The 15,204-nt window shown below is 50.0% G+C and overlaps 2 protein-coding genes across 2 annotated transcripts; one reads left to right on the top strand and one right to left on the bottom strand.

Annotated features, from left to right (window-relative positions):
* Positions 1-9,593: 9,593 nt before the first annotated feature.
* LOC121836479 (chitinase-like protein 4) lies at positions 9,594-11,147 on the bottom strand. Its single transcript, XM_042291387.1, has one exon. The coding sequence runs from the start codon at positions 11,145-11,147 to the stop codon at positions 9,594-9,596; it is 1,554 nt and encodes a 517-aa protein (XP_042147321.1).
* Positions 11,148-11,959: 812 nt separating this feature from the next.
* Positions 11,960-13,165, top strand: LOC8028469. The gene is made up of 2 exons (XM_040500651.2): positions 11,960-12,000; positions 12,604-13,165. The coding sequence occupies exons 1-2, from the start codon at positions 11,960-11,962 to the stop codon at positions 13,163-13,165; spliced, it is 603 nt and encodes a 200-aa protein (XP_040356585.2).
* The last annotated feature ends 2,039 nt before the right edge of the window (positions 13,166-15,204 follow it).

The following is a 15,204-nucleotide window of genomic DNA, read 5'->3' as shown; positions in this document are numbered from 1 at the left end:
GGTGGGGGGGGGGGGGGGGGGGGGGCGTTCCTGAAAGAAAGAACCGGGCGGAACTTTTTGGTATTTTAATCTGCTCCCTTACCGAGATTGATCAACTTCTGATTACTGATAAGCATTAGGATCCGGGTGCCATAACGTGGAATCTGCGTCGTAGCGGTTGCAATAATGTATGGCCGAAGAAATAAGTATAGAGAAGGAAGATGGCATTTCTTTTTCATTTTTTTTATTTTCCTTTCAAGGGCAAGGATGCTCACATTCTCATGGCACGTCGATCCCTTTTGCAGGATCGAGATGATAAACCTTCCCCCTCCGCCCTTCTTTCTCCCAGCGAAACCTAAAACTATGGAGTAGTCGCACCGCTTTGAAACAGCAAAGCAGAGAGGACGAAAACAGTTCGCAGACAATAGAGAATAAACTGATAGTACCGGCGCATACAATCTCACAAATAGGAAAGTCTACCTCTCAATCGGGGTCGGATTAATATTACGGAGTTTTAGTGAGGCGTCCTGACGCGAACGATTGGTATCTGAACGATTCGCCGATACCAGTATGTGCGCGCGAATTGTTTATAGGACTTAAAGAAAATGGGACGTCTAGTGAGCAAGGGCGTCATAGGACCAGCGAAGGTTCAAGGGGAACATGATCATCGGGGCTATATTCCCCCTGTGGTTGTAGTGGCGACCTATTTGGAACCAAAGTTTAGATTATTAGAATTTGTTATGCAGCAAAAAACTAAAAACTGCACAAAAATTTTAAGTTGGCTTTAACAGACTGGCGTGCAGACGCTGCATTAGTTCATTGCATCATGGAAAACGCCTGTGAAAGCGCCAGTAACCAGGAGTCATTCCACACATCTCCAGAGATTAAGATAGAGTAACTAGGATAGGAGTAACCGATTGGGAGTTACAGTGTTTGCTCACCACCACCACTTATTTTGCAGCTAACTGTTGATCTCAAGATGAGTTTCCCTAACATGCCCCAGCCCGCCCTGGACGTTTCATAATTTTTTGCCGAACTCACGAAAATTGGGAGAGAGCCTTCTGTTGCTTTCGAAAAAAAATTTTCTAAAAAATTTGGAGCCAGTCAGAAGGCACTACCGAAATATACAATTATTGACCACTGTGTTTGATGTGTTCGCTATTAGACAATATTGCTTACCTTTTGGTTGCAGGGGAATCGGTGATCGAATCTTTTAACACACCGCATCTTGGGGTGCTATGTTGCGCTTTTTGGACTCCCAGGAGACTTGGAAGAGGGAAGTGACATCAACGACTAGAGCAAACGCACATTGGATGTTGACAGAAGAAAACGAAATCGACACCCAATCTGCGCTTGCTGTGTCGTTGACGTCACTTCCCTCTCCCTAGTCTCCTGGGAGTCCAAAAAGCGCAACATAGCCCCCTTGGAGTACGTGGAGGAAAAGCTCGCGCTGCAGAGCCCAAACCCTGGGCTCAATCCCCCCCCCGCCCCCCGCCCGTTTCGATCTGGATGAGCATCGCATCGGCGCGTGCGTTAGTGTGTGATTACTATGCACGTTAAACACACAAGACTGGCAGTCGCACTGGACTGGTTAAATTCTTTCACGTATACAGTGGGTAACAATATCGCCATAATCTAGTATACTTGTAGCGGCACGCTACAGCGAGTAAAGAAGGCGAAGAACACCAGCTCGAGAAAAACACCATCACTTGCACGCGGGGTCTCGAGATGACAAGGCGAAGGGCTACGCAGTCCACGTTCCACGATCTTTAGATTTTGACTCTTTTGTAAATAATGTAAATATACGATTTGTTAGCAAATGAGAATATCGTACTTGCTACAAACTGGTGACCCGAGACTCGGAACAAGCCCTCCTACCCGACTAGTGGCTTCTATCAACCAGTGAGTTGTCTTGGAACATCTGCGCTCATTTGGAATGATGAGCGTCACTCAAGCTTCCGCGTCGTCGGGCGACCTAACAACGCCTGCGATCGCTGCGGTCAACTTCAAGTTACCGGAATTCTGGGCTGCCGATTCGGAACTCTGGTTCCTCACGATTGAATCGACGTTCCGAAAGAACAAGATAACATCGTCCTTGACGAAGTTAGACCACGTCATTTCCGCTCTGCCGCAGCCATCGGCAGCAGTCGTTCGGGACATCCTTCGCGCTCCACCAGAAGACCAGCCCTATGAATACTTGAAGAGTGAACTCATCCGACGAACAACAGAGTCGGAACACCGCAGGCTGCAGCAACTCCTGACGACAGAAGAACTAGGTGACAGGAAGCCGACAGAACTGCTACGACGCATGGAACAGCTTCCAGGAGATAAAGCACCGAACATGGAGACAACGATTCTCCAGAGACTACCACAACCAGTCCGCATGATACTAAGCACATCGACCACCGACTCCACCGCCACGTTGGCCCGGATGGCCGACCAAATCATGGACGCGGGCTTTCCATCCATCTCCGCTGTGCAAACACATGACACTACACTTTATGCCGCACGACCATCGCCGGCCGTGGAGGACAAGATTGCCCAGCTGCTGTCTTCCAACTCTCGGATGGAAGCCAGGATGGATCAACTCACGCAAGAGCTCAAGGACCTCCGCATGCGTCACTCCCGATCCTCGAGCGCGAGTCGACGAACCAACGAAGAACGCCGCCGAAGCAAGTCTCCTGCAAAACACCAGGTCTGCTGGTACCACTACCGTCACGGAAATGATGCCAAGAAGTGCCAACCTCCGTGTACTTTCACGGGAAACGGCAAGGCCGCACACTAGAGGCGGATGGTGTAGCCGGCCTGGAGTCCAACCGTCTTTTCTACGTAACCGACCGAACCACCAAGGTCCGGCACTCAGTAGACACGGGAGCCGAGATTTGCGTCGTTCCGCCTACGCTGGAAGATCGACGGCATCGACAAGACACCCCGCCACTACATGCAGTGAATGGTTCACCAAGACGTACGGACAAAAGTCAATCACTCTCGACATCGGCCTCAGACGGACGTTTCGGTGGGTTTTCTTAATCGCCGACGTTCTTCAACCCATCATAAAAGCCGACTTTCTCCGGCATTTTGCGCTCATGGTTGATGTAAAGCGAAGACTGCTTCACGACATTAAGACTCGCCTCACCGTGCAGGGAATATCTGCGAAGGGAGTCCAAGAGGCGCCCAGCCTCCCCCAAGTGGAGCCCACCTCCCAATGGACGGATATCCTGGACGAATTCCCCGACGTGTTTCGTCCAACTTCAAGGGACATACCGGTGAAACACACCGTGACCCACCATATCGAGACGAAGGCACCTCCGGTGTTTGCTCGACCTAGACGCCTAGCTCCAGATCGCCTGCAGATAGCGAAGCAAGAATTTGAGCACATGCTCGAGCTTGGCTACGTCCGGCTTTCTTCCAGCTCCTGGTCATCGGCCCTCCACATGGCCCCAAAGAAGAGCGGCGACTGGCGTCCATGCGGAGATCACAGAGCCCTCAACCAGAGCACGGTCCCCAATCGCTATCCAATTCCCCACATACAGGATTTCACCGGCGCCTTGCATGGAACAACCATCTTCAGTAAGGTGGACCTCGCGAAAGCGTACCACCAAATTCCTGTGGAACCGGCCGACGTTCCGAAGACCGCCATAATAACCCCATTCGGCATGTTCGAGTACTTGCGGATGCCGTTCGGTCTCCGCAATGCGGCCCAGACCTTCCAAAGGTTCATCGACCAAGTCCTACGCGGCCTGACCTTTACTTTCGCACACATGGACGACATCCTCATTTTCAGCGACAACCCAAAAGACCACGTAGACCACCTACGTCAGCTCTTCTCTCGCCTTGAAAACTATGGATTGATCGTCAACCCTGCAAAGTGCACATTCGGCGTCGAGGGCCTGGATTTCCTGGGCCATCGCGTCGATAGTCACGGCATACGGCCGCTGCCACAGCGAGTAGAAGCCATCCGCAAGTTCCCGCAACCTCCTACAACAAAGAAACTCCGCGAGTTTCTCGGGCTCGTGAACTTCTACAGGCGCTTTGTTCCTCAGTGTGCTACGATCCTCCAGCCCCTGCATGACCTTTAGCAAGGAAAGCCAAGCAAGAACGCCGTTCTGACTTGGACACCAACTGCTGACGCAGTGTTTTCCGCCATCAAGGAGGAACTTGCAAAAGCTACACTGCTGACCCATCCAAAGGCTGGAGCGCCAACATCAGTCATGGTAGACGCCTCTAACTCCGCCGTCGGAGCTGTCCTCCAGCAGAACATCAACGGAACATGGAAACCATTGGCATTCTTCTCGAAGAAGCTGTCAACCACTGAATGCCGCTGCAGCACTTTCGGAAGGGAACTACTTGGAGTCTACCTTGCCATCAGACACTTCCGCTACTACCTCGAGGGACGAACATTTTTTGTGATGACTGATCACAAACCGCTGACGTATGCTTTAACATCTAGCAGTGAAACGCACACGCCAAGAGAGATACGGCAAATGGCTTACGTCATGGAGTTCACGACGGACATCTGTTTTGTACCAGGCAAAGACAACTCCGTCGCAGACGCACTCTCTCGAATTGGTGTGAACACCTGCTCTACCGAACGGAACGCTGTCGACTACGAAGAACTAGCAGCAGCGCAGAGCACGGATACAACACTACCACATCTGCGGGAAACAACGTCACTGTACCTACAAGACATAAGGATTCCGGAATGCAAAGCAACATTGGTCTGCGATGTGTCGACAGGACAACCAAGACCATATGTCCCCGAGAAGTTCCGGAAGCCTATTTTTGAAGCAATCCACTCACTTTCACACCCAGGAATTCGAGCCACACAACATCTCATAACTGCTCGATTCATCTGGCCTAAGATCAACGCCGACATCCGCAATTGGACACGCACGTGCGTGCAATGCCAGCGCGCGAAAGTGGGTCGGCACACGACTACACCACTCGGCAAGTTTTCACCTCCCGATGGTCGTTTCAGCGACATCCACCTCGACATAGTGGGACCACTCCCGCCAGCCGACGATTGCCGGTACGTTTTGACCTGCATCGACCGCTTCACGAGGTGGCCTGAAGCAACACCGATCAAATCGATAGCAGCAGAAGCCGTAGCACGGGCCTTCGTCAGCATGTGGGTCAGCCGTTTTGGAACACCAACCTCCATCACAACAGACCGAGGGAGACAATTCGAGTCTACACTGTTCCAGAACCTCTCGCGGATCCTAGGTACAAAGCATATTCACACTACATCCTATCACCCCATCTCCAACGGAATGGTGGAACGGTTTCACAGACAGCTAAAGGCCAGTTTGAAGACGAAAGGTACAGCCGCGCCTTGGACGGAAACTCTACCACTCGTCATGCTTGGAATACGCACGTCCCTAAAAAGTGACCTGGGATGCAGTACAGCAGAAATGGTGTACGGCACGCCTCTACGCATCCCTGGTGAGTTTCTAACACCTACCACCAACACCGAAACCACCACAGCAGAGGACTACGCAAGCCGTCTACGTTCCTCATTCGAGAAACTACGACCTGTGCCCACACGACAGCGGAACTCTCGCAAGGTGTTCCTCAGCCCGGAACTGTCACGCTGCACCCACGTGTTCATACGCACAGACGCCGTGAAGCGACCGCTGCAGAACCGATATGAAGGACCATTTAAAGTTCTAAAACACGGCGACAAGTACTTCACCGTGCTCGTGAAAGGACGTGAAGATACAATTTCACTCGGCAGGATAAAACCAGCTCATCTCGAGCAACCCCAAGCACACACGACTCCAACCCTAGTACGACGCGTACACTTCAAAGGAGCACCTGATCGCTCGTCTCCTCCACCTCCTCGCTGGGGGGGGGGGGGGGGGGGGGGAGTACCTGTAGCGGCACGCTACAGCGAGTAAAGAAGACGAAGAACACCAGCTCGAGAAAAACACCATCACTTGCACGCGGGGGCTCGAGATGACAAGGCGAAGGGCTACGCCAATACCACCTAGAAGACAAGGCCTGCGCATGACGTTTCGTTAGTAGATCCCCGACCCGCCCCATGCGGCAAACACCCCGAAGCTTGACGAGAGTAGGGGCCGCGTCGCAACTACGTCGCATTCACTTGCGGCCGCAGCTGTGTGCGTGACTGCTGAGCGCGAGCTGATGGCGAGCTTCCAGTGCATTTGCGACGTGCACGCGAATGCTCCCTCGGCCAGGAGCGCGAGCTAGCACGCGCTCCTGGCTTTGAGACGCGCATCTCTAGCGCGGGCGCTCGTTCTGCGGTAGAACGCTTCGAAGCAGCTACCCGAGGTATAAACAGCGCCCTCGAAAATGGCGTCCAGTGTCAGCGTCCAGCGTCCAACGAAGGGCTTTTCAGCCCTTCGCGCAGCAGTAAGGCAATTTCGCTCATGCATTTGACGCTCCACGTGAACGTCTAACTTCATCGTATGTAATTTGCGAGAGACACTCGGCGCGAGCATCTGTTTCATTATCTGTTACACAAACCACTGAAGCAGGCGACGGAGCAGACGATGTAGCAGACGATGTTGCTCATCCGGGCTAGCTAGGGGGCGCTGAGGGGATCTACTAGTGATTACGTTTAGAGGAGGAAACGCGCAGGCCTTGTGTTCTAGGTGGTATTGGCTACGCAGTCCACGTTCCACGATCTTTAGATTTCGACTCTTTTGTAAATAATGTAAATATACGATTTGTTAGCAAATGAGAATATCGTACTTGCTACATACTAAACTCCCGCTGCCTAAACAATTATTGGGCAGGAGATTGAACTATAGGGAGTATTCACTGGCGGCCATATTCGCGTGCGCTGCTGCTGAGCGCGTGCTGACGGCGAGCTTCCGCAGTCCTTTTGGAGCGCGCACTTAGCACCATCAAGGTTGCCGGTCTTAGCAGGTAATTAATGTGAGTTCGTTCTGAGCATGCGCTCTAAACATCGCCCTCAAATATGGCGTAATACGCTCCGGGCGCTGGTGTTTTGAAAAAACCCGTGGTGCCATCTGTCCGTCGAAATAAAAACTATTGGTATGTTACCGCGGTTACCGCCCTTCCCGACTGCTTTCGCGTTAGGCTTGCCAGGCGTAAAGTGCAGGCGTACCCGGCTGCTTTCGTTATGTCGTCCGCAACAACGCAGTCGAAAAAGCGCACTTCTGTTTATTGCTGTGTTTACGACTGCCACAACAGCTACGGAAACACAGCTGGGAAGCTCCCAGTGGTAGAGTTTTACCGCTTTCCAGCAAAGCCGTACGAGGCAGAGCGTCGACGGAAATGGGTTGCAGCGGTGCGGCGCGTTGCGCGCCGCACCGCTGCAACCCATCTCCCCTAACTAAGGAAACCTTTTTTTTTTTTTTTTGTTTTGTTGTCGCTTCTCGGTTTTTTGTTTGCTCTCCATGATACAGAATTGTTTCTCGCTGGCACAGTTAGACACTGCATTTTTGTGTACAGCGGAGACGGAGACTCCTGGGAACCCGCGAATGGGCAGGCCAGGATTTGCAGCTGCCACTTCGTAGGAAACAAAAAAAGCTCCATCGCTCAGCACCCCGCTTACATCCCCACGATCTTCCCTTCGTCGTACAAGGCGAGATGCAATGTGACGACGGAGACACAACTGCAAAGATATGCAATGTGACGACAGAGACACACTGCTCCATGTTTGCACCACCCACGCACGCCAGCCTTGCAAGTGCAGCTCGCGCCCACGATGAGTCTCGGGTGCGCTGAAAGCTGCCGTAGCAAAAAAAAAATAAAAAAAATGTGTGTTATGCACCGTTGAACCGAGAAATCAGAACAACAACAAATGAGGAGTGGAGGGGGGGGGGGGGGGGGGGGGGGGGTACGTGAAACCGAACCGGGTGGCACGCTCACCTGAAGCCGGACGTTGTAAACAGCAGACTTCATCTGCGCGAGGCATTTCCCTACAACTTCGCTGGGAGCTGTGGAATGAAGGACTTCTTCTTTCACACCAAACACGTGGCGGCCCGCATAAAGTTGCTCCCCTAACTTCAGTGACTTTTCTTTGAAATATTCTGCGATCTCGTCAATCCTTCTGAAGCCGCAAAAGAGCACCGTCGGATCTCACGTGCGAGCCGCCATTTTCAGATGGGAACATACCAGTCGTTCTTAGGTCGACCACGGGCGGCGCTGCGGAGCGCAAGCGACGGTGGCGCCGGAGTGGCCGCCCGGAGGGTATACCTCCTATAGGCTCATTCACACTGCCCCATTTTCTTACGTTAAGTTACGTCACGTATAATTCACCGAAACTTTCGTGTCTCGAATGTTGCGTGTCATGCTTTCTCCTTGAACTGGTAGCCTCGCTTAATATGAAGCACAAAGGTCCCGGTGACTTCAACGTCATATTTCGTAACGTAACTTAACGTAAGAAAATTGGGCAGTGTGAACCAGCCTTATAGCTTTATCGAGCTTGCTGTTAAACTTGCTGTCCCCACCGCCCGGTGTTTACCAACACAGAACAACAAAGAAATTGAACCTCGCTTAGCACGGTCTGGGCGCGAGCGCTTCGCTCTGACCAGTGCTTTGGTTGCACGAGGAGCGGCCTTCGAATCGTCATCTTTGATTTCTCGGATCAAAAACAAACAATAAAATATGGTTTGTTGTCCCCACGGCTGAAACGTACCCCAAAAAAAAAAATTGGGTTGTGTGTGTGTTTATACAGCCTAGAACTTGGTCTGCCTCACAGGGGCGACGAGTCTCCCAGCTGTAGATGAGAAATTTAGCCAGTGCGGTACAGCCGCTAGCCTGGGGTCTTTAACGTGCTTCACGCAGTAGTGATACACGACCGCACGCCGGTACGATGCTCATCCAGATCGAAACGGGCAGGGGTGGGGCTCGAACCCAGGATCCCTGGGTTCTGCAGCGCGAGCTTTCGCTCCACGTGCTCCGAGCTGGTGTGCGCTAGACCACTCGGCCACCGATCCCCCCGAAACGTACCCCAATAACGACTAGTCTGTTTGGATAGACCCCAGAGTTGTATTGTTAGCTTTACTTGAAATATTGCCCACTCCTGCTTCGAAGAACGATTGTGCTCGCGCCCAGAGGGCCCACAATCGACAGCGCATTCTAAACTAAAACTCTTTAGTCAGGTATAAACACAATATTTCTCACATAAAAACATATTTCGGTCAATGAAACAACCTTCTAAAAAATAATTTAAAAAATGCAGCGCATTAACCGCATTACCATTTTCTGCTACTATTATTGTAATAGGAATCGAACCGCTTTCGCTGCAAAAGATGGCCTCGTCTCCATCGATCCTTTATAGGGTTCCCGTCAATAAGGGAAGCCCGGTTTATTTGGATTATTTCAAAACTCGCGAAACCTGACTCGTTTTGTGAACTTTTCAGCTTCTTTCCAAGGTTTTCGAGCTCCCGTCAAGCGGTAAAGGTCTGCTAACGTTATTTAGAAGTCGTTTGGAGGGGCAAGCGCGTACGCGATCCCCATATCTTTAACGCTAAAAAGCACTTGATACGCTTGAAAGCGACTGAATTAGACTGAAAACGACATATCCGGTTCCCAAATTCGCCTTGTACTAGAAGCGTGCCATTTTTGGCAGTCCAGGAAGACACTCCCTTAATCCATGAATAATCCGACCCTCTTGCAATTTATGCTGCATTTGCGACTTCTCTGTTGACAGCGCTGAGCAAAGGTGTCTGTCCAAGCTTGCAGGCTCCCTTAAAGTCGTCCATGTCGATGTCCCACACCGCGACGCAGGAGACGCCGAACTTCCGAAACACCTCGGACAATTTTGAAGCGAGCGAAAGGGGAGTCTCGTATCCGATCCAGTGATGCTCTCGCACCATGAAGGAGCACAGTTCCCTGAAGTCCAGGAACGACTCAACGTTTTTCATCGAACAGGCTTCGTAAAAGGCCAGTCTGCCCCTCGTGCGAGTGTATTCTCCCTCCATCCCAACACCGTACTCCTTATCGAACTTCTGTCTGGAACCTTGCGCGGAAGAGATCCCGCGTATACGGAATGAAATCCCGCCCAAAGAGACACCGAAGCAAAGTTTCGTCGCAGCGACTTCCTTAAGTTCGGTTGTCACTTCGGCGAGAACGCGTGATAAGGACCACTCGCCATTCGAGTATGGACAGGCACAGTGTACCGTAGCTGAGGTTGAGTCGTACAGGTCATGTGTTTGTACGATGAAGTGGTCGACAGCGTGAACAAAGCCGCGCAAATCGTAGCCTCGTTTGCGTAGAGTTGCCGAAGACGTAAAAGTTAAAGAGATAGTGTAGTTTTTGTCCATGACAGACCTTAGCTTTTCGACCATTTTCACCAAACTTGGTGAATCTTCGGAAGATCCACACCGACCTGCGGGGTGCATCCAGTGCACGTTGACTCCGTCGTAGTCGTATTCATTGAGCCACGCCCGCACGTTTAGCGCAAACGCAGTTCGCCTCGTCGGAGATGACGTCAACAGGCTCAGAATTGCAGTGTCCCTCTCGTACTCACCGAAGGACACTAGAACCTTCAAGTGCGCGTACCTGGACTTAAGAAGGGCCAGGTTTCTGAATCCCTCCTTGACTATGTCGAATGCCGGGTCAGCGCTGACAAGTTCGTCCTCGGAGATCATCGCCGACGCGTAGATGACATGCGTGCAAAGATGTCCGTTGATGTAGCCCGTGCGGAAGGCCCAGTCCTGGTGCCGCTTGTAGCTGCTGTGGTTGAAGACGCAGAACACGGGCCCCTTGACAGGCTCCACGTAAGGATAATCTTCTACAAAATCTGTGAAGGGTGGCCTCCAAGTTTTGTTCAGAGGCAATCGTTCCCTGTTGCAGCTCTTTACTGACTGACCCATTTCAACGTTCTTCGACTTTCGAAAGCCAAGAGTTTTTGGACCGGCAGCTAGCAGTCTGGTTCTGGTTTGAGCGGATGCAACGGGCTCTATAGCTACTGGTGAGGGTGTTGTGGTGACGTTTTGCTTTCTGTGACTTCGAACGAACGAAATGGCGCTGAGTCCCAGCGGAAACGCCAGCACTGCCCAGATGGTGTTAGCAAAGTACCAGAAGTAGTAGAACTTGCTGTGAGGTCTTTCCGTTAACGAAGAACTCCCCCTGCTCCTGATTCCTCTGGTGGTCTTACTCTTTGGTCTCTGAGGTCGTATCTCTACCTGTTCCTTGATTTCCGACGGTGGATGGTTCTGTTTTGGTTCCATGGCATCAGTAGATAGAACTGAATTCTCGTGAAGCTGTCTTCTTTCTTCTCTTTTTGATGATGTGTATCTAAACAACAAGAACTCTAAGCCAATATATATATATATATATATTTTTTTTTTTTCTTTCTGTCTCTTGAATATATAAAAATATGTTCCTGTGGCAAAAGATAAGCACACTGCAGCTCAGAAATTAATCTGTTTCTATAAAATAAAATGTGGGAACGGGACTTATTGAGTTGCTGTATATAGCTAGACTGCTTGTATATGTTAAATTCGCATTAAAACTAATAATCAAGAATAATCTTTTTTTTTTAATCTATTTTGTAAGTGGCATCAACTTCCGGAAACAATACAAACACTGTAGGAGTGGGAGGAGGTAAAGCCCCTCGATGTGTTTCCGTTCGTCTTGCAAGTAGCGTCAAATGCGCCAGTGCACGTGCACAAGGCCCGTGTCTCGAGCGGCCCTTGGAAGCATATGGCGGCGCACCACAGAAATGGGCGGCCCTTGGAAGCGAATGGCGGCGGGGCATTCGCTCGTGGCACGTGTCGCGGGCGTTTCCACTACAATGGTTGGCGGTACTTGTAAAAAACGCCTTTAACAAGGGGCTTTAGGGTGGTATGGGAAGCCAGGCCGCGCCAACAAGTAGCTCTATCCATGTCAACCCATAACGATCCCTCGCCTCAACCTCTCTATTACCTCTGCAGAAGCTTCATTAGGCTTCAGATCTGCACTAGGGAAACAATGACAATTCGTATATTATTGTTCCTGGGATTTTTAAACGGTAGTTGAATAAGTTTTGTTTAAAGTTATTATGTTTACAAAGCTTACGCTGAACAAGCACGCTACCAAAAGGTGAGCATATTTGCGATATCGGATGTTTACAGAACGCTGTGGTTCACCCTTTAATGTGTCTATACACGACACTGTATATCAAGCTCGAACACCAGAATTAATGTCACGTTCATAATCCAAACTGCCTGATACAAGAAATGGGAGTCAATAATTGTATCGTACATCTATCGTGACTCAAAGATCGTTTTAATACGGCATTCCAATCGTATTATTAGAGCCGGAGGCTACGATTAGTGTGTAATATCGCGCGCTGTTTGTACGCTGCCATGTGCCTCCTGTTGAGAATGACAGGTTAGACGGTTAGAGGATGACCCTTTCCAACAGCCAATATGTATTTCAAACCGTATTTACAAGAAGCGACCACTACGACGAATTGCAATTCGCGGCTACATCACTGGCTGTTCTAGTTGCTTTTATAGGCTACCATTTTCTTGCTAAATCCGACATTCAGAAAGACGGGTCATTGATTTTAAAAGCAGGATCCCGGGATGATGAAGGTCTAACTGGGTTAGAGTGCTTGCTTAACGAGCTGTTACCCCACATATCGCCAAACCAATATCCACGGTTTCATAGATACGCTGCTTACAAATCCTCTCTACGCAGCAATACGTTCGATGGCCTCAAGGAGGAGACCTTAGTGAAGCTGGACGAAGACCTCGACACGCTCAAGTTCCTGCAGCGTCTGGGCGAAGTCCACATGATCGAATCTCACTTCAGCGCTCTCACCCAGGTTTGTCACGACTATCTATGGACCAAGACCACCGTCGAGCGCGCCTTTCGAAAGTACCCGCGCGATAGGGCTACCAGTTCGGACAAGAAGATCTTCCGAGAGGTGCTCATCCTGCTGTACAAGTACGTCACCAAGAGCATCATAATGCTGCTCACGCAGGTCGGCATCCGGTGTCCCCATAACGCTACGGCCGAGTTGGCTCAGGTGCTTGAGCACCTGCTCAAAAGCGTCCAGAGCATCGCTCACCACGAGTCTCTGCAGGCTCCGCAGAGCAAGTTCGCCGTCATGAACGTTCGCCTGCTGGCCAAGGTGGCTCGGCCCAAGGACGCGGACGTCGAGTTCATCATGGTCATGAGGGCCATGAAGAGAGAGTTGGGTCAGCGGAAGAACACCATCAAGGCTAGCTCCTGGTTGTCCCTCAGCATGAAGCGCTGACCCGTTGACGTGTATTTTTCATTTTCGGGTGTAGCTGGGGCTTCCTGGATTCGCTGGAAATTTAGTTAATTTGTTTCCTGGAATTTCTGTGTTTTCTTTTGATAAGGGTCTACATTGTATTATGGTGAAAAGGATTTGGTGTTTGAATAATGTGAGTAACTTTCCTGGATTCCCTGGACGGTCGTGCTCCGGGGCGGCCAGGTTGCCTTTTTTCTGGGCTGCTGCCCTGGACATCTTGTGACGAGAAGCATATATACTATTTAATGGTTTAGGAAGTTCCTACGGGATGCATGTATTGTGTATAGTTTTTTTTTTTTTTTTATCTTTCTTTTGAAAATGATACAATTACTAGTAAGAAGTAAAAGCTTCCGTTTTGTACGTGATAATCTGTTTGAGAGCAGTTGTAGGCCAATGACTTCCATGAATAATTAAACCCAAAGTGTAGGCACCGCTTCATTATTTTAGTTGCGAGGATAAGAAAATGACATATCTGAACTAAATTTGGGTGATTTTATTATATAACAAACGTTTTGAACAAAATTAAGGGACAATGAAGGTTTATCTTCATTTCGCTGAATACTGCTGAGGTATAATCACTGATGTTCTCTATTTTTATGGCACGTGCTCGTGTTTAGTTCCACACGCTAACTGGTAAGCCGTCGTCACACTGCTCATCCATCATACAAAAGACAGTCTGCAAACACGCATAATATCCATGATTCGAATGCCGCGTGCCACGTTTCTCCTTGAACTCATGGACATGCAGCATTAGAAGCACGGACCTCGTGGTGACGCGCGTTCGACTCTGTACGCAGACTGTCTTTTCTATGATATATAAGCAGTGCGACCCTAGCTTTAGAGAAAACGGGCACCTGAGCAAGCTGTCCGGGTTCGTTTGTCTCATCGTGCTGCCTATGTTCATCACGGCACTGCACCTGAGTTGGCAGCAGTGCCCCAAAGCACGTGCTGTGCTGCGGCCATTGTCCAAAGTTGAGGGAATCCCGTCACCGCACTAATCTGCCCCGAAAGCAAACCCGAATGTCCACCGATAGACTGATTGTTACTGGGAGCAAGCCGACCAGTGTGACGAAAGCTTGTGTCCAATCCATAATCCGTATTCGTCAGTGCTGCGCCCGGCATCGTTGGAAGTTAGTGTCCCTGAATGCTGAATGCCACAGGCCGTCTTCCCTGAGTAGGAGAACAGAGAAACCCTACCCAATTCCATTTCTTGCTGTTTTCTTTTCTACTCAGGACGCACCGTTTTCCTCATTGCTATTCTGAGTTAGTTTGATGCTTTCCAATTTTGCAAAAATTGTTACACGTTTGTAGTAATGGTTCAAATCGGAAAGATCACAACCATGGGCTGATGAATCATTTGAGTTTATATCTGTACCAGTACCAGGTCTCCTTCAAGTTGTTTGTCATGTGCTCGGCTGTTTTGGTGGTGCATTTTACCGAATCCGTAGCTTTTTTCCTACGGGATAGCCTCGGCAACACATGACTTAAGGCCCGTTCACACTTTTGCAACCGAGTACGACCGGGAGAGATGAGACCGGGTTTTTAAGGCTTTTGCGACGTCTTAGGACCGGGCGCGCTGCTGCGGAGCCGGTCCTAAAATGTCGTAAGAGGCTTAAAACCGGTCTTGTCTCTCTCGGTCATACTCGGTTGCACAAGTGTGAACAAGCCTTTAGTCAAGTTTTGAGCACTGTGACGTAAAAGTTCAAAAAATGAGTGAAGCAAGTGATACAGGTGTCTGGGCTAGACCGGAGACGGTCACTCGTTAACGATACTTGAGGTTAAAAGCCTGAGGAATTATTAACTGAGGGGTTGTTTTTTAACTTTTTTTTTCAGTCAGGTTTTGAAAAAGGGGGCATAATGCGAAAGTTTTGGGATCCTGTGATATCGTGACCAGTCTCCTTCAGCTTTGGATCGCATTCTTGTCATTGTGCACAAGTGCACCTTCTTTACACTTTCTTGCTTCACTCACGCAGTTCTTTAATTAGTGCAAATATTTCAGTGATGGAAGTGCTGCGCCATTT

The sequence above is a fragment of the Ixodes scapularis genome, unplaced genomic scaffold (assembly GCF_016920785.2).
Source record: "Ixodes scapularis isolate PalLabHiFi unplaced genomic scaffold, ASM1692078v2 PGA_scaffold2__306_contigs__length_199485367, whole genome shotgun sequence".
Classification (NCBI taxonomy): domain Eukaryota; kingdom Metazoa; phylum Arthropoda; class Arachnida; order Ixodida; family Ixodidae; genus Ixodes; species Ixodes scapularis.
The sequence above is the reverse complement of the archived record's forward strand: the minus strand, read 5'-3'. Positions and strand labels throughout refer to the sequence as shown.